This window comes from Bos indicus, chromosome 3 (assembly GCF_029378745.1).
Source record: "Bos indicus isolate NIAB-ARS_2022 breed Sahiwal x Tharparkar chromosome 3, NIAB-ARS_B.indTharparkar_mat_pri_1.0, whole genome shotgun sequence".
Lineage (NCBI taxonomy): Eukaryota > Metazoa > Chordata > Mammalia > Artiodactyla > Bovidae > Bos > Bos indicus.
The window spans coordinates 7,062,534-7,082,556 of record NC_091762.1 but is presented as its reverse complement, the minus strand read 5'-3'; the positions used below and the strand labels follow the sequence as shown (position 1 = coordinate 7,082,556).

General features: G+C 39.1%; 1 protein-coding gene across 2 annotated transcripts in view; it reads right to left on the bottom strand.

Annotated features, from left to right (window-relative positions):
- Positions 1 to 19,494, bottom strand: part of SH2D1B (SH2 domain containing 1B) — a 30,021-nt gene extending 10,527 nt beyond the window's left edge. For both annotated transcript variants that reach the window (XM_019986968.2, XM_019986977.2), the window contains exon 1: positions 19,222 to 19,494. In XM_019986968.2, coding sequence (XP_019842527.1) covers positions 19,222 to 19,355 — 134 coding nt within the window. In that variant the 5' untranslated portion in view covers positions 19,356 to 19,494. The remainder of the gene's footprint in view (positions 1 to 19,221) is intronic.
- Between the last annotated feature and the right edge of the window lie 529 nt (positions 19,495 to 20,023).

Genomic DNA, 20,023 nt, shown 5'->3' with positions numbered 1-20,023 from the left:
AAGGGACACCTGGACGCACTATCTTTGTCCCAGTCAGTTCAGCTCAGTCACTCAGTCATGTCCGACTCTTTGCGACCCCATGGACCGCAGCATGCCAGGCCTCCCTGTCCATCACCAACTCCCAGAGTTTACCCAAACTCATGTCCATTGAGTCGGTGATGCCATCCAACCATCTTATCCTCTGTTGTCCTCTTCTCCTCCTGCCCTCAATCTTTCCCAGCATCAGGGTCTTTTCCAATGACTCAGATCTTCGCATGAGGTGGCCAAAGTATTGGAGTTTCAGCTTCAACATCAGTCCTTCCAATGAATATTCAGGACTGATTTCCTTTAGGATGGACTGGTTGGATCTCCTTGCAGTCCAAGGGACTCTCAAGAGTCTTCTCCAACACCACAGTTCAAAAGCATCAATTTTTCTGTGCTCAGCTTTCTTTATAGTCCAACTTTCACATCCATATGTGACTACTGGAAAAACCATAGCCTTGACTAGATGGACCTTTGTTGGCCAAGTCTCTGTCCCAAGGACCCTGCTTCTCTGGGACTCCACTAAAAGGAGTCCTGCATAACCTGCAGAACCATAAAGGAGTACCTGCATGACCTCCCCTTGCAGGCCTGGATGAGAGGCCAGCGTTCTTGCTTCTGCAGCATCTCAGTGTCATTTCCTGTCTCCAAACTCTAGCTTTGAGTTTTGTGTAGATTATGTCACCTACTGCCCAATCAAGATGTGTCTATTGATGACAGCTCCTAACTCCGGTTATTGTCTTTCATTTCTCTAGGTTCTAGCTCCTTGTTCACTGTCACTGCCTTCAGTACTATGCCTATCTAAATTGTTGGCAATTTCAATTCGCAAGTTGATTATTCTTTAACACTCCAATTTCTCCATTCCTTGAGCCCACCTCCTCCAACAATCTTGTCTTCCCCTACATTGCCCACTCATTCCCATGTTCATCACCAGGATTGGCTACGTAATTTGTGGGGCCCAGAGAAAAATGAAAATTTAAGGTCCCTGTTTAAAAGTTATTCAGAATTTGGGGGTGGTAACAGCAGTACAGGTACTTGGATGGTAACCAAGTACAGGGCTCTCTGAGTCGGGCCCTGTGTGGCTGCATAAGATTGCCTGCCATAAAGCCAGCCTCACTTGTAATTTTTACCATATAATTGCCAATAATGGGAACCTTCTCATAATGTGAATTTCATGCATCCCACTCACTTCGTCCTAAACATCTTCTCCTTTCTCTAGTATACGGACCCCGACATTCCCTTGACCCCACAGATCTTCCAGCCCATCAGTCCTATCACTTTTCAGGGTTTTTGCTCACTTGTCTTCACTCCCTTCTTTATACAGATTAGACTGCTTGCCCACCATTATAATCACTCTTTTCAACTCCTTTACCATCTTTCACTTTATTTCCTTAATTAGCAAACCCAGAATCCTGATTGAGCCCAACTCACTACAGCTGTATGTGGCTGTAGCCATGTTCACTATTCTCACTTAAATCAATGATCACAAATCTCAAGTGGACTCTTAATTCCTCCAGGTAGTCATTTATTTTCCTATTCCCCTCAAACAGAGATTCTATACCATTTGCTTTCTTCTTAAACCTTCAACATCTCACTCGTAACTGATGACTTCACTGAGAAAATTAAAGCATCAGGAGAGAATTTCCAAATTCCCATCACCACACATAACAGTGTCTGCAGGCATAGACTCTGCCTTTATTACCATGGATGAACTTTGCATGCTGATCTGCAAAGCTAATCCTTCCTATTTCCACTGGTTGTCATCCACTTTCATCTATTCAAGGACACAGCTCTAGCAATTTCCCCCCCCCCCTCTCTGATTCATTATTATTCTTTGCATAACAGTCAGGGTAGTCCTTTTGAAAAATATGAGTCAGATCATGTCATTCCTCTGCATAAAAATATGGTCTAGTCAATTTTGAAAAAGAAAGATAAAACTGGTGTGGTGTATGTGTGTGTGTGTGATGGGATGTTTCTGTCTTAAGTCTTTTTAAAAAGCTATAATTAAGACAATGAGGAACTAGCTCTGTAGTGGAAGAAACATTAATGGAATAAAATAGCCCAGAAACAGATGCATAAATATGTAAAAACTTGATATATGACTGAGCTGGCATAACTAATCAGTGAGGAGGAGAGGGACTGTTTGTTAAATGGTAATGGTAATGTTTTCATGTGGGAGCAAATAAAATTGGATTCTTGCTTCACATTCTAATTGAAGACCCAATTGTAAAGAAACAAAGCACTAAACTTAGGAGAAATAAAAGTGACCAACTTAATGACCTTGAGTTAAGGAAGGCGTTCTTAAATCATGAAAAGTGCCAGTCAGAAGATAAAATTAATAGAACTCACTACATTAAAATTGGAGAAGGCAATGGCACCCCACTCCAGTACTCTTGCCTGGAAAATCCCATGAATGGGGGAGCCTGGTAGGCTTCAGTCCATGGGGTCGAGAAGAGTCAGACACGACTGAGCGATTTCACTTTCACTTTCCACTTTCATGCATTGGAGAAGGAAATGGCAACCCACTCCAGTGTTCTTGCCTGGAGAATCCCAGGGATGGCGGAGCCTGGTGGGCTGCAGTCTATGGGGTTGCACAGAGTCGGACATGACTGAGGCGACTTAGCAGCAGCATATTAAAATTAAAACTTCTATTTATCAAAATATACTATAAATATAGTATCTACTTTTGCGATTAAGTCCACAATTTGGGAGAAGATAATGGCAACCCTAATGTAAAATGAGAACATTAATGTACAATAAGAAAATGATAAGTACAATGACCAATAAACAAATGAAAAGTTGCTTCACTAATAATTAGGGAAATAGAAATGAAGCCACATTAGATTGGAGAAGGAAATGGCAACCCACTCCAGTGTTCTTGCCTGGAGGATCCCAGGGATGGGGGATCCTGGTGGGCTGCCGTCTATGGGGTCTCACAGAGTCGGACACGACTGAAGTGCCTTAGCAGCAGCAGCAGCAGCAGCCACATTAGATATCATTTCATACCAAATTGGCAAAGATGTAAGAGTTACTAATTCAAAGTATTGGCTGTGATATACAGCTTTACAAGTTTTATATACTACTAATGAACTGACTGAATGGGAGTGTATTTAGATACCAAAGCCTTAGAGAACAATTTGGCAAAATTTAGTACAGTTGAAATGTGTAGAGTCCATGAGCCCAAATGTCTACTCGTTCACATTGGGACTGTTGAAATTGACAATGCCAACATTTTATTACTTATTATAAAGCAAAGATCAGTGAAACTATGTATTTGTTAAGTTTAAATATACTTTAAAAGTCATAAGTATATTATAAAGTACAAATAAAAGTATAAATTAGTGAAAATGTATATTTTCTAATATAAACTATTATCAGATTAAATTAATCAAAATACAGTAATAAAAATAACACTCCATAAAACTTTTAAATTATAATTAATAATACAAATTTAAAATAAAAATAGGTTTTTAGTGCAATTTTGAGATTAAATGGAGAAAATGGAGGGATGAAGGGAGGAAGAAAGAGGAATGTAGAAAGAAGGGATATCAGTGGTGTCATCCTTGAATTCTGAGGGGTTTTGGTGTAAGTTTTTCCATCTGTCAGAACTCTGTTTACATTAGTTGAGGTATGCTAAAGATGTAAGAATAGGCTAAGTAAATCTTTTCTTATGATTTGTTCATTTTCAAACAAACATCTCTTGTTCTGCAACTTGGAAAAAATCTTTTATGAACATTTGACTCTTTGTAGTAGTTAATATCTCTTTGCTGAAACCAAGCTACAGAGTTTGTTATTTAAGCCTTTAGTAATCTCAGCTGTTCACTTTCTAGATTCCAGAAAATTGCCACTGCTCTGAAACAGCCTTTGTCCAAACACAAAGCAAAACAAAGAGATAAAAAGGTCCCACCACTAAATATATATTATTTTTGCCAGCAAGCTCACCCCTTTAATCCCTTTTGAAGTCCACTATTTTGTGGTAAAGGCTATGTTTTAATTCTCCAGTAATTTTCTTTTAAGGAGGTTTTACTTTTTTCAATATTTAGGAAAAAGATTTTTCAAAAAACAGATGTAAAGTGAATGCAATCTTAACATATGTATCCCCCTGTGCCTTTAAGAGGATAGGGTGAAATATCATCAGGAAAATGCAAAGTAAAACGACAAAAAGGTAAAGCACACACCTAGAAAGGCCCCAAAGCAAAACATTGACGCCACGAACTGCTGTCAAGGATGTAGGGCAACGGCAACTCTCTTTCATTGCTGGTGCAAATGCAAATGGTCCTGCCACTTTGGAAGACAGTTTGATGGTCCTTACAAAACTAAACATACTACTACCATACAATTTATCAATCGTGCTCCTTGGTATTTACTGAAAGGAGTTGAAAACTTATGTCCATACAAAAAAAGCTTCATACAGATGTTTATAGTATTTTATCCATAATTGCCAACATTTAGAAGTAACCAAAATGTCTTTCAGTAGGTGAACGGATAAATAAACTCTAGTACAGCCAGACGATGAAATCTTTTTCAGTGCTAAAAAGAAATGAGTTATCAAACCATGAAAAACACACGGAGAAACTTTAAATTCATATTACTAAGTGAAATAAGCCAATATGAAAAAGCTACATACTATACGATTCCAGCTATATGACATCATAGGAAAGGCAGAACTGTGCAGATGACACCATCCTTAGGGCAGAAAATGAAGAAGAACTATAGGGCCTCTTGATGAAAGTGAAAGAGGAGAGTGAAAAAGTTGGCTTAAAACTCAACATTCAGAAAACTAAGATCATGGCATCTGGTCCCATCACTTCATGGCAAATAGATGGGGAAACAGTGAAAACAGTGACAGACTTTATTTTGGGGTCTCCAAAATCACTGCAGATGGTGACTGCAGCCATGAAATTAAAAGATGCTTACTCCTTGGAAGGAAAGTTATGACCTACCTAGACAGCATATTAAAAAGCAGAAACATTACTTTGCCAACAAAGGTCCATCTAATCAAGGCTGTGGTTTTTCCCGTGGTCATGTATGGATGTGAGAGTTGGACTATAAAGAAAGCTGAGCACCGAAGAATTGATGCTTTTGAACTGTGGTGTTGGAGAAGACTCTTGAGAGTCCCTTGGACTACAAGGAGATCCAACCAGTCCATCCTAAAGGACATCAGTCCTGAATATTCATTGGAAGGACTGATGTTGAAGCTGAAACTCCAATACTTTGGCCACCTGATGAAAAGAACTGACTCATTGGAAAAGCCCCTGATGCTGGGAAAGATTGAAGGTGGGAGGAGAAGAGGATTACAGAGAATGAGATGGTTGGATGGCATCACTGACTCAATGGACATGAGTTTGAGTAAACTCCGGGAGTTGGTGATGGACAGGGAGGCCTGGCGTGCTGCAGTCCATGGAGTCGCAAAGAGTCAGACATGACTGAGCGACTGAACTGAACTGAACTGAGCTGATGGAGACAGTAAAAAGATCAGTGGTTGCCAGGGGTGAGAAGTGAGGAGGGATGAATAAAGGATTTTTAGGGTAGCAAAAGTACTTCACATGATGTTATCATTATATGTTTGTATAGATCATACAGTGTCAACAGTGAGCCCTAATGTAAACTGTGGACTCTGGTGATCATCATGTATCAGTATAGTTTCCTCGATTATCACAAATATACCACTCTGGTGAGGGACGTTGATAATGAGGGCACAGTGCATTTTTGGAAGGGCAGGGAATATATGAGAACTCTGTATCTTCCCCTCAAATTTTCTGTGAACCTAAACTGCTCTGAATAAAAATGAAAAAAAAAAAAAGAGGGGGAAAGGGTGACTTCAGGCTGATTGTCTTGGGGAGAGAAGAGGAGCAATGGGTAGATGGGTTTACTTGGTGTGTGATAATCAATATCACAATATTGTCACATTTACGTACCACTATAACCAGCCACATGACACCTCTGCCATCCAGGCACTGTTCAAAGACCTGGCAGAGCAAGGCAGCGAGCTGACTCAGGCCACCTAGTGCTTCGGGTCAGGCATGCTGGTGTGGGGCACTTCATCAGTAGGAAAGAAGGGGAACTTTTGAAAATATACATTTATCACACTGAATTTTAATTATCCGTTTCCTCATCTGTAATTTAGGGCTTCCCTGGTGGCTGTGGTAAAGAATTCACCTGCAATGCAGGTCTGAATCCTTGGTCAGGAAGATCCCCTAGAGAAAGAAATGGCAACCCACCCCAGTATTCTTGCTGGGGAATCCCATGGACAGAGGAGCCAGGCAGGGTATACAGTCCATGGGATTGCAGAGAGTCAGAAATGACTTAGTGTCTCAACAACAACATCTGTAGCTCACACGCAGATCAGAATAGTGTCTGCTTTGTTCACTCTAGCACATTACCTGTCCCATAGTATATTCTCGCTATTTGTTGGGTTGCATTGAATTATCTTAGTAAGAAATGTGCCAAACATATGTGAAAAATCTAACCAACAAAATACTTCACAGAACAAAAGGAGGTGGAATGTTTTGGAACTTAAAGACTATTGTAAAAATATAAACACTTACCAAATTATATTTTAATCTGTAGTCCTAACTTCAACCTGCCCCTGATCTCCAGACTCATTTTTCCAACTATTTAACATATTCTCTTGGATGTCTGTTAGGCATTTCAAACTTAATATGTCCAGTACCAGTATATATACGTGTGTGCTGGATATTTTCCGTATCTCCAGTTCCTTTTTCTAATTTTACCCACTCTACTCTGTGCTCTGACTTCTATGGGCTCCTTTGCTCTCAGACTTCTGATTGGTTCAATCAGTGGGAGACATGTATACAAAGAGTACATGTGGAAATAGATAAAAGGATGTGAAACCAAAAAGGATAAAATAGAACATTTGTTGGCTGAATTCATCAGTAAAGGCACACTCAGCCAGGATTTGAAGTTAGTATATTAGCTCATGTACCTGGGGGTGTCATAAACATTTTGCTAGACTAGTAAATTAAAGCATGGAGTTAATAATGGCTCACATTCCATAGAGATTCAAATGCTAAAATTTCCTTGGCATTCTACAGAGAAAGGAATCTAAAAACTCAGGAAGATGAGAATGTTATAAGTGTATTTATGCAAGCTGTTTAGTTATTTCTCTCCCCCCTTTACGTGACTTAGTGCTGTGCTTACTCATTGTCATGTCTGAATCTGCCACCCCATGGACTGGAGCCCGCCAGGCTCCTCTGTCCTTGGGCAAGAATACTGGAGTGGGTTGCCGTGCCCTCCTCCAGGGGATCTTCCCAACCCAGGTCTCCCACATTGCAGGCTGATTCTCTATGGTCTGAGTCACCAGGGAAGCCCCTTAGGTGATTTAATGATGCCCTAAAAAATAATTGCAAGGAGAGTACCAGCATCTTTGAAAAACTCTGGCTCTGTGCTGTAAGCTAGAATTGACATTGAGAAATTCTACAATGGAACTGGGTTCCCTGATTTTAGTGGAAATAACGGGATGTGCTTAGGTATTGGCATTCAGTGAGAGACAAAGATAGCCAGTTATCATAAACCACAGGGATGTAACAGTATAAGAAACAGCTTACTGTACATCTGTGGTGATGTTTAATTGATTCACTGGATTGCAAAGCAGAGAATGATGATGGACAGTCAAAAGTTCTGTTGGGTATAAAGTAAACAGAGAACTTCTAGATCTGGTGGAAGAACCCTGACTTGGGTCACAGAAAAGGGATTCTTGGGTGTCTTATTCAACTTATAGATTTAATCCAGTTCACAGTCTCAGATCCCTTTCATTGAAAGGAATGTTGGGCTTCTGGGTTCTTTTAAGGAAGGAATGTGACAACACTTCAAGCCTTTCCCAGAAAAACCTACAGGGGGACTGTATACTGGAAAAAGGAAAAGTGCTCATGTTTCTGAGGGTTATTTGATAGTGGCTCTGGATTGATACTAACACTCAGAGACGCAAATGTTCCAGAGACCCTGATTCAGGAATTCAGAATTAGAACTCCTGAGGTCAGGTGATATAAGAAATTTTGACCTGAGTCTATTTCGAGTGGGCTCAGTGGGACCATGGGACCATCCTATGGTTATTTCTCCAGTTCCAGAAATGTACTTAAATACTTCATTGTTGTTCGGTAACTAGGTTATGTCTGACTCTTTGCAACCCCATGGACTGCAGCACGACAGACTTCTCTTCCTTCACTATCTCCTGGAGTTTGCTCAGACTCATGTCCATTGAGCCTGTGAAGTCATCCAACCATCTTGAGGTGTTTATGGTGGCTCAGACAGTAATGAATTTGTCTGCAATACAGGAGAACTGGGTTTGAGCCCTGGGTCAGGAAGATCCTGGAGAAGGGAATGACAACCCACTCCAGTATTTTTGCCTGGAGAATCCCATGGATCGAGAAGCCTGACGGGCCACATACAATGGAGTCCCCAAAAGTTGGACATGACTGAGTGACTAACACTTACACACTTGGAAACTGGCACAATCTTACTGGTTCTTTGAATCATAGAATGAGTACTATTGTAGTGGGAAGGACCAAACCTGAGCTCCTATAACTGGTTTCACTTTCCAAGAGAGTAAACTGAAGCAATTCACATCCCTAGAAGAAATTTCTATTCTAAGAGCACCATCAAATCATGAAATGTATGCTGTGTTGATTCCTACCACATTCTCATTAGCTCACCCATTTGGCCAGTGCAATCACTAGATATATCTTGGAGAATGACTATGAATTATTACAACATTAATCCAAGGTTATTGTATTTTCAACTGCTGTTCTAGATGTGCACATTTTTGGGGATAAAATAATCACAAATCTGGCACCTAGGTCTATGAAAAGATTTGCTGTAGGTCAAGCAAAAGCAAGCCATCTATCTGAAATTCCTAGCAAAGTACTCAGAACCAATTTGCCTTCATTTGAGAAGAATAGCAGTACACAGTCATGGTCTTCCCACAAAGATTTATCGATTCTTCTTCTGGCGTAATATAACCCAGAGGACATTGATTATCTTAATGTCCTTAAAAAATGATGCTGGTTCATTTCTGAATTTGTTCCTATTGATTAACATTTCTCCTTCCCTTTAATAGGAATATTTAGATAACATTCTGACATTTTACCTTATTTGGTGATGGTTACTTTTGTATTCTTATAAATATTATTGAACACATTTCTAAGGGTGCAAGGAAGCTACTTGGAAAGAGTTAAATATTTTTGAGTCTTACTTAAAATCTTTTTTTGGTGGGACAAGAGAAGTCTTGAGTAAAGGGAAGTTATTGTTTAGATTGGATAAAAAAGCAAAACTTGAGTTTATGTTTCCTATAAGACACCTGATATAAAAATAAAGACAGAAAATTGTGATTCCACTGTCCACTGGGGAACAGCAAACTTGTTGAAATTCTCAGAATAAAGTCTAATAATTAACTGAAAAAAATAAAGACACAATTAGGTTAAAAGTTAATTGATGGGGAAAATATATCCTATTAACACTAATAAAAGTAAAGCTAGCAATATCAGCTAAAGTAGACTTCAGAGCAGGGACTCTAACCAGGAATAAATAAGGGGATTTTCAAAGAGATAAAGGTGTCAATTAATCAAGAGGATAGAACAACCCTAAATGTTTATGCACGTAAGTATTTTTTACAAAATGCATAAAGGATAGATGTTTTTCCAAAGAAGATATACAAATACAAGAGATATATGAAAAGGTGCTCAACCTGATGATTACTAATCATCAGGGAAATTGAAATCAAAATCACAGTGAGGTATTACCTCATACCAGTTAAAATTATTGTTGTGTAGTTGCTAAGTTGTATCTGACTCTTTTGTGACTCCATGGACTGCAGTCCACCATGCTCCTCTGTCCCTGGGATTTCCCAGGCAAGAATACTGGAATGAGTTGTCATTTCCTTCTCCAGGGGATCTTTCCAACCCAAGGATCAACCCGCATCTCCTGCATTGGCAGGCAAGGGCTTTAGCACTGAGCCATTAGGGAAGCCCATCTGTTGGAACAGCTATCATCAAAGAGACAAGAGATAACAAGTGTAGGTAAATGTATGGAGAGAAGGGAACCCTTGTGCACTCTTGGTGGGAATGCAAATTGATACAGCCACTACAAAAAATAGTATAGAGGTTCCTCAAAAAAGTAAAAATAGAACTACCATGTTATTCATTAATCCCACTTCTGAGTATATGGCCAAAGGGAATGAAAACAAGATATCTAAGAAATATCCGTACTCCCTTATTCATTGCAGAATTATTCACAGTAGCTAAGATAAAGAAACCCTACATGTCCATCAGCTGATGAATGGATAAAGAAGATGTGGTATGTATAAACAGTAGAATATTATTCAATCATGTTAAACAGAGGTAAATGCTGTCAGAGATAAATGGTATCACTTATACATGGAATCTTGAAAAAAAAAAAAAAAACCTGTTGATTAAGAGACAAGGAACAAAAATTCACACTACCATCTAAGTTGATGCACAAAAAACAGCCCTACTAGGAATAGAAGGGCTAAAAACATAGTTAACGGGAAAAGACTTAATACTTTTCTACAAGGTCAGAAAATGATGAGGATTTTTGCACTCATCACTTCCACATTGTTCTAAAACTCTTAGGTAGTGCAATAAGGCAAGAAAAAAAAAATGGAACAGAAACACTGAAATGGGAGAAGTACAGTTCTCTTAATTGTAGATGGCATATAGAAAATCATACAGAAATTCTACCCAAAAAGCCACTAGAGCAATAAGTGAATTTAGCAAGGTTGCAGGATACAAGTTCAATACATAAAAATTAATTGTGTATCCACTCAATTGCATTGAATAAGTGGAAAGTGAAATTAAAATAATTTAAAAATTTAAATCGTTAAAACCTGTTATCATTTAAAATAACATCAAGCATATGAAATTTTAGGGATAAATTTGACCAAAGATGTACAAGATCTGTTACAAAACATTTTTGAGAGAAACTGTAAAAGTTTCTTTTACAACTTTTACAAGAAACTGTAGAACTTCTTTCATATAAATGAAAGAGGTTAAACTATATTCATGGATCAGAAGAATTAGTATTATCATGTTGGTTCTCCCCAGATTGACCTATAGTTTTATGCAATCTCAGTCTATCTTCAGTCTTGGTGTCTGTGCGTGTGTGTCTTAGTTGAAAAGCTGAATCTGAAATATGTATGGAAATACAAAGGATCTAAGATAGCCAAAATAACCTTGAAAAGTTGAGTGATTTACACCATCTTATTTCAAGACTTATTATAAAATGATGGTAATCAACATAATATAGAATTTGCATAAAGAAAAAAAAATCAAGGCTAAGAGCTCAGAAATAGAGCCAGACTTACATAGTTGATAGTTTTTGTTTTACAAAGGCACCAAAGCAATTTATTGGGAGAAAGAATAATCTGTTCAACAATTGAGCTGGAACAAATAGGTGGCCATATTTAATAAAACACCAACCCCAACCTTACCCAAATGCAAAAATTAAATCAGGATGGGCTACATTAATTGTGAAAGTTAAAACTATCCAACTCTAGAAGAAAACACAGAAGAGAACCTTTGTGAATTACATTGGACAAGGGTTTATTATATATTGACATATTACTGAAATCACAATCCATCAAAGAAAAAAGATAAATTTGACTTCATTAAAATCAAGAACTTCTGTTCTTTGAAATATACTTTAAGAGGATGGTAAAACAACTTACAAGTCAATAAAGAATGTTTTAAGACTTGACTTCTGGCTTTCTCACTGCCCTTGGTTGGAGTGTGCATCCATGCAAACTCTGATTGCACTAATTTGTCAATGTGTATAAAAATGTTAAAATGTTTAGGGTATTATCCTGAGGAGAGAGTTGGGCAAACTCTCAAAGATATAAGCACAAAAATATTAGTTGTATCAAATTACACTGGGTCCATTGGCCCAAACTGGAAATAACCTAAATGTATGAAAATGTTAGTTGCTCAGTCATGTCTGATTCTTTGCTACCCCATGGACTGTAGCCCACCAGGCTCCTCTGTCCATGGAATTCTCCAGGCAAGAATACTGGAGTGGGTTGCCATTCCCTTCTCCAGGGGATCTTCCTGACCCAGGGATTGAACATGGGTCTCCCTCATTGCAGGCAGATTCTTTACTGTCTGAGACATCAGGGAAGCCTAAATGAATACTTAGGTATAAATTATGACATATGCAATCAATAAATAGTAAGTAATCATAAAATTATGATGTATATTTGCTTTCTTTGATGTGGAAATGTACCTGTTATACATTGAAAAAGAAGTTGTACCTATGACTGATTCATGTTGATGTATGGCAGAAATTAACACAATATTGTAAAGCAATTATCCTTCAAGTTTTTACTTTAAAAGTCACAAATCATCATATATATGAGTAATTTATGTACATACATAATATTCACTTATACATGCATATGAACAGAGAACAGTCTGGAGAGATGTGTGCTGAAATATCAAGAAAGGTGATTTCTGAGTGGTGAGACTGAGATAATTTCTGCTCTCTTTTTTATACCTTTCTCAACATTTGATTTTTCTAAAACAAATAAGCTTGATTTTTTTCTTACTTTCTGAACTCAAGTCTTTCCAAAGATCTCAGAATATGAGAGCTGGAAATGACTCTTAGGATCTCTGTCACTCACTGTTTCTGTTGTTGCTGTAAGTCATGATTTAAGTACTTCTTACTTGCAACCTTCCTATAACTACAAAAAGTGCCCCCTTTCTCTTCACACCAGCAGCTGAATCCTTTATATCTCCAAATATCTATTCCATTTTGACTCTGCTGACTATAAAGCTAGACCCAGTTCCAACTTCTAACAGTCAAGTCACCTACACAGTGTTTTGCACGTTGGTGTTTTCTGCACAGTGTATCAGGCTGTGAGATCAGGTTATATTTCCTGTCCATGCTTACCACAGAGCATTCTGGTCGGTGATAATGTGCTGCTAGACCAACTTTCCTCTGTGACTTCCTTCCTTTATTTCTAATCTTCTCTCTAATAACCTCATTTGTATCTGTGAAAGCATGGAAGTTGGTATCCTGCTATTCTAGCACAGCAAAGAAGAAAGGGTAGTTCTCTAAGAAGCAAAATGCAAGATTCCCCATATCAGGATCTACTGCCAAGCCCAATGCTTGGAAGGCCCCTGCTTGGGCACTTTAAAGAGTTCCGAAAGGATCACCTTGAGCATTAGAACTAGGGACATTGGTAAGAAAGGCAGGATAACAATATATTAACAGTCTGATCTTGGACCTCTTAGTTAATAAGAAGCTCCATTCCATTTCCCACAAAATAGGGATAGATCACCTACCAAGGATGGCTTTCCAAAGCATAAATAATTGATGTAACATGCTTAGCACAATTTTTGGCTCATGGAAAGCACCTTCATAGTGGCTTTTGTTGCGCTGATGTAGAAAAACAGGCTAACACTGGTGGTGTAGATAATTTTGACTTTGCTCACACAGGGTGTACACTGGAATATGAATTGCTTTGTGACCTTCTCAGAGGAATCTTTCCTGAACCCAACCTAAGGTAGACTCCGCCCTTGCTGCAACGTGCCTCTGATTTGTTTTCACTTTATTGGCTCCTCTCACTGGAATGTCATTTCAATGAGGGCAGGACTAGTGTCTGTACTATTTATCACTATTTTACCAATGCATAGGACCATACCTAGAACATAGTGGGCACTCAGTGTGTGCTGTTGAATGAATGAGTGACGGTTTTAATCACCCTCCAAGTCCTATCTTCCATGTAGGCTCTTGACTCCTTGATGAGTGAACCATTCCTTTCTCTCAGTTCCTATCATGCCCTAACGTAAGTCATCAGTTGTCATACACCTCACAGGGTCCATTTGCTTCTCTATTTTTCCCTGTAGGCTCTGAGGTGTATTGAAGGCATTAACTGAGTATCTACTATACTGCTTGACATAAAAGTGCAACTTTAGTCGCTCAGTCATGTCCGACGCTTTGCAACCTCATGTAGCCTACCAGGCTCCTCTGTCCATGGGATTTTCCAGGCAAGAGTACTGGAGTGGGTTGCCATTTTCTTCTCCAGAGGATGTTCCTGACCCAGGGATTGAACCCAGGTCTCCCATACTGTAGGCAGATGCTTTACCGTCTGAGCCACCAGGGAAGTCCTTGACATGGGAGACTTTAAAAAATTGTTGAACAATTACAATTGAATGGTCTATACTGATGTGATAAAATTTCATAAGAACTATGAAAGGGGCCAAAAGGTTTTGAGAGGGCTATTTGATCTGAGCCTTAAGGCTGAGGGTGCCTGAAATTTTGTTTGCCTTTGAGTGACATGGGCAGGGAAGAGGGTGAACCTTGATTAAGGGCAGGTGTCTGATGGACATTTATCCTGCCTCTCCATTTGATTTGTTATTATTATTTGTATTTAATATTTTAGTGATTTTTGCTTTGGATAAATATTTAAGTTAGCATGATGCATCACAGAGCAGTTGTGCATAAATGTCAATTATTAAAGAGAATCCCGGTATAGGCTAGATTACCTATGCCGAAATCGTGACTGAGGTCCCTCCTATCTATTTCACATACTTGGCACCTCTTTTTAATTTTTAAAATGTATTATTCTTTTATTTTGGCTATGCCGAGTCTTCATTGCTTTCACGTGGGCCTTTTCAAGTTGTGTTAAGCGGGGCCTGCTCTTGGCTGCGGTGCTCCGTCTTCTCACTGCGGCGCTGTCTCCTGTTGCAGAGCACAGGCTCTGGCCGCACGGGCTCAGCAGTCGCGGTGCGTGAATTAGCTGCTCCACGACAAGTGGAATCTTCCTGGACCAGGGATCAAACCCATGTCTCCTGCATTGGCAGGCAGATTCTTCTCCACTGTGTCACCAAGGAAGTCCCCCTTGCACCCTCTTCTAATTTCCATTCCCACTGCCTGCCCCACCACAGCAAGTTCCTCACCATCTCCCATCTAGAGACACAGCAGTCTCTACTGCCATCATTATCTGCCAGCTTCAGTATATCATCCTTATTAGATTGAAGTTCCCAAAACTCAGTACCAATCTTGTCATTTCCCTTCTCAGAAACCATCCCTGTTTCCCCATCAACTACAGAGTCATTCTTTTAAGACCCATAATGTTACCCCAAACTGACTTTGTTTCCAAACTACCTTTCTAGAACCCTGTGTGATTCCTATGTTTTAAAATATCCCTTTTCTGGACCTATGTTCCTGCCTTTCCCCCAACCCACAATGCCTTCCATCTCATTTCTGTGTAACTAAATCTTATCCACTCTTTTAAATCCCAACTCAAATACCACCTCCTCAAAGAAGACTTTACTGATCATCTCTTCTGATTTTAAATTTGTATAAAACTGTCTCTTCTGAAATTTATACTTTACCCTTATTTTATTTATTTACATGTTGAAAAAATTGCAAGTTGCCTATTGGAATCACCTTTGAATCCCCCAGGGCCTTAGCACAGTATTTGCATAGATAGTAGGGACTCACTACATTTTTATAAACATTTTTTAAAATTAAATCCACAACCTTTTCTTCCCCATTTATTCCTCCTAAATTTCCCAGCTGTAACCAATGTTGTGAATTTCTTATATACATTTCAAAAACTGTTTATGGATATATAGGGATATAGGCATACATTTTTTTTACACAAATGGGATCATACTTAATATCTAGCCTTTTTCACACAAGATCTTTGAATTTTTTCCATATTATATATGGATTTACTCAATCTTGCCAATGCCAATTTGCACATACTATAAGCAGTACTCTTGCCTGGCAAATCCCATGGGTGGAGGAGCCTGGTAGGCTGCAGTCCATGAGGTCGTTAAGAGTCGGACACGACTGAAGCAACTTAGCAGCGGCATAAGCAGTAATGACTATAAGATACGTTTTTATTAATGAAATTTGGGGTCAAATGTTAGGCTTTCCCAATAGCTCAGCGGTAAAGAATCTCCCTGCAGTGCAGGAGCTGCAGGAGCTACGGGTTCAATCCCCCAGTAATGAAGACCCCCCTGTAGAAGGGAATGGCTACCCACTCCAGTATTCTTGCCTGGAGAATCCGATGGACAAGAGGAGCCTGGCGGCCTACAGTCCTTGGTGTCGCAATGATTCGGACACAACTTAGTGGCTGAATAGAAATCGAAGCAAAGTGACAGTGAAGTCGCTCAGTCGTGTCCGACTCTTCGCGACCCCATGGACTGCAGCCCACCAGGCTCCTCCGTCCATGGGATTTTCCAGGCAAGAGTACTGGAGTGGGGTGCCATTGCCTTCTCCAGGGGATCTTCCTGACCCAGGGATTGAACCTGGGTTCTCCCGCATTGTAGGCAGCCGCTTTTACAGTCTGAGCCACCAGGGAAGCCCAGTGACTGAATTACAACCATTCAAAGAAGTTGCATTTAGCAAGTGTAAGGACTGTGGTTGAATAACAACCATTCAAAGAAGTTGCATTTAGCAAGTGTAAGCACTATTACTTCCCCAAAATTGAATTTCTTCTGGGTGTTTTCAGTTTTAATTCTGGACCACTGAATTGGTAAAAATGGTATCACGTTATTCTTTTGTGTTTTTTTAGCTATCTAATATTTTCTTATTCTTTCTTTTTCATATTCCATTTCAGAGACTCTCCTCCTCTTGCACTTTGTCTAGTTCCTATTGTTTTTTAAAGAGCTCTTCCATGTTAATGAAGTTTTGATTTTCTTCTGTTGGTTTGTCATTAACAGTTTTTTGTTGTTGTTATAATGGTCATATTTAGCCATCTGTTCTTTTTTGTTTCCTGGTTTTATGTCTTGTTAGAAAGACTTTCTCAATTCCAGGAATATTTTTTAATAGTTCATGTTTTCTTTTAATACACATGGTTTCATTTAGAAAAAAGAAGTTCTGTATTAGAACCACTTTGAATTAACTTTAAGAAGTAAGAAAGGGATTCAGGTTATTTTTTCTAAGTGTTCAGCCAAGTGTCCTAACACAGTTAATTATCATTCATCTTTTCCTCACTAATTTGAGATGATCTTTTAAATATAAAGTAAATTCCATATGTATTTGGCTTTATTTCTACCAGACTCTATATTCCAAATATTTAATTGATCTCTCAGTACCAAACTCTTTTAATTATTGTAGTAATTACTGTAGTAACCTATTTTAGTATTTGGTAGAGCCAGTCCCCCTTCTTTTAATAAAAAACTTTTCTGGCTCTCTGGCAGATTCCCTGTGTTTTATTTCCTATCTGGATAAACTTTACTATCTTTGAAGAGAAAATTTAAGATTCTGTTGATTTTTTTTACTGAAAAAATGCTGAATTTATAGATTAATTATGGTGAACTGGTAAGCTTCCAAATTGAATTCTTCCTTTCATTTAAATCTTCTAGTAAGCTCCCCAGTGGATACTTAAGTTTGCACATTTCATATTATATTTATTCCTAGGTATTATTAATTATTGCTGATGTAAATGAGGTGTTTTATTATATTTCTTACTAGTTATTATTTCAGTATGGAAGCTGTTGATTTTTAGATTTCAATTATAAAAGCTGATATCCCTACTGAATTTTTGTAAAGATTTTAGTAGTTATTTTTTTTCAGTTAAATCTAGATTTCAAAGGTATAAAGTCATGTCAACTGTAAATAATAATTTTACATCTTCCTTTTCAATTTTTACATGTATTTCTTTTGATTAATTACACTTGCTGATATCTCCTGGAAAATGTTACATAGTAGTGGTTACAATCACTTTGGCTCATTCATGATTTTAGGGATAATTCTTCTAGTGCTTCATCTGGTGTTAAGGAAGCATCTATCTAGCTATATATGGTTAGGAGTGTGTAAGTGAGTGCATGCATGTGCACACATGAGTATGTGTTTAATTGAGGGATAGATGCTGAATTTTATTTAATACCTTTTAAGCAAATTTGAATGAGTTATACAGTTTGCAACCTCTGACCTATTAATACACAATTAAACTAATAATTTTCCTGACATGGAAACATCCTTGATTTCTTAGATTGGACTGTAGTGTCTTTTAGCATAGTGTATTTTCTGCTTTAATATTTTACTGGCTTCTGTTTTGTTTACTGAAAATTAATAGTAAATGAAATTTAAGTTGGTCTGTAGCTTTCTTGTGTTTGTGTGTCTTTTTTTGAAAAAAAAAAAAAAAAAGTTTTACCTTCATACACAGAAATTGAAAAAAATCAGTAGAAAGATGACAACGACTCAAGCTAAAAATGGGTAAAGGGTATGATGATGCAGTTCTCAAAAGAGAAATTAGTGATGGCTACGAAATACATGAAAGCACTCTCAACATGACTGGCAACTTGAATTCAAACTGCTAACACCTGAAGGCTGCCTTTCTTATATCTGGATTCCTGGTGTCACATAAAGAAAGAAGGGCATCCCTGCCTATTCTGTCAGTAATGGCACGCTTTTTTGGCCTTGCAGCTCCCAGTTCTAAGAAGCACTGGAGCTTATCTTTGGAGACACTTGGGTTTTAATTCTTGTAACAGGTAAAGAAAAAGTTCAGTGGTCTCCACAAACAGGAGAATCCTTTAAAGATAGTAGATTTCCCCTGATATCTGTTTAAGATTGGTTTCTAAACTGGGCTAAGCAACTTCCTTCAGCAGTATGTCTCTGGCTTAAACTTTCACCTGGAACTCAGCTTCTTTGGAAACACCAGACGTGTTATAACACAAGCAAGCTGTTGCAGACACCCCAGGGTCTGTTTCTACATCGACAAAATGGTGGCTTGCCTTGACAGACTACAAGCAGGATGAAGGGAAGGAATGTCTGCTGAAGCCTTTTACAAATGTAACGAAGTTTGAAATGTTATTAGTATCTTAAAAATCACAAGCGGAGCCAGCCATGTAAAAACTAGGCCTCTCAGGTTAAAATCTCATGTTTTCCATACTAAATAAATCAGCCTCTATAGGAGAGGACCTTTCTCACATGGCTGCCTTCTCTTCTCTCTGCTCCCTTCCTATGCTGCCTGAAGCCCTATGCTCACCACCACCCCCACTTCTGCTGCTCCACAGAGTCTGCATGTGGAGAGAAGGAAAGGTGGAGGAGCTTAGACAGACGTGTTCCTTCCATTTCCTTGTGGCAGTGTCTAGCTATTTCTCATTCTGCTCATCTGGGCTGCGGAGTCAGTGAGGCACAGTTTCTTTTCCACCTGGTTATCATATTAAGATATGATACACACTTAACATATGCATGGAAGGTGAGGCTACTCACGAGACACAGAGGCACAGGACTCCGGGCATAGACTCGCTGTCTCTTAACAGATAGTTGCCATCCACTCCTTCCTTGAGCAGCAAGGTCTCACAGTCTCGCTTGGACAGAGGGCCATGGTAATAAGGCAGATCCATGGGGAGCCTTCTGGTACCCCGAGTTGAGGGACGAATCTGAGGAGAGAATTGGAGGCAGCTGGCCTAAATGGGGCCTGTGGAAATACCACTTTTTGCTCTGGCTTGTAGGAGTGAGATGAGGTTATTCTGTGGGACTCAGATAGTTTCACAAGATTCAGGAAATGAGAGAGGTGGGGTGATGAAGTGACCAAGACACTTCAGCCTATAAGTGGCCTAAGTATGACTCACGGAAGTGGGTTAAACATGCCTGAAATACACAGTGGAATCAACAATGACTGTGGTTCAAGCTCAATGCTGAACACAAGCTCCTCAGAACTGGTTGCAGCCGTCCTTGTATTTCACCCGAAGTCACCAGTTTTCAGCTTCTCTGGCTTGTGGCATCCCTTCCAGGGATGCTTTTGGCTGAAAGGGAATCCCATCTCCTGCTGAAGCCACCCATGGATATGCTGTACCCAGCTCAGAACAGGTGCTCAAAAAAGTGTACAGATGCTGAATGAATCCAGGTATATCCAGAGGTAGTGGAACAGTTGAGAAGGTAGGACATCCATGGATCAACTGACACGACACACGTAAGACAGCAATGGGAATAGGAAGCACTGGGCGCTGTGGGGGAGGATGGTCTGGGGGGAGCGTCGCCTGGCTAAGGTGCTTAGCCACTGGTGAACAAA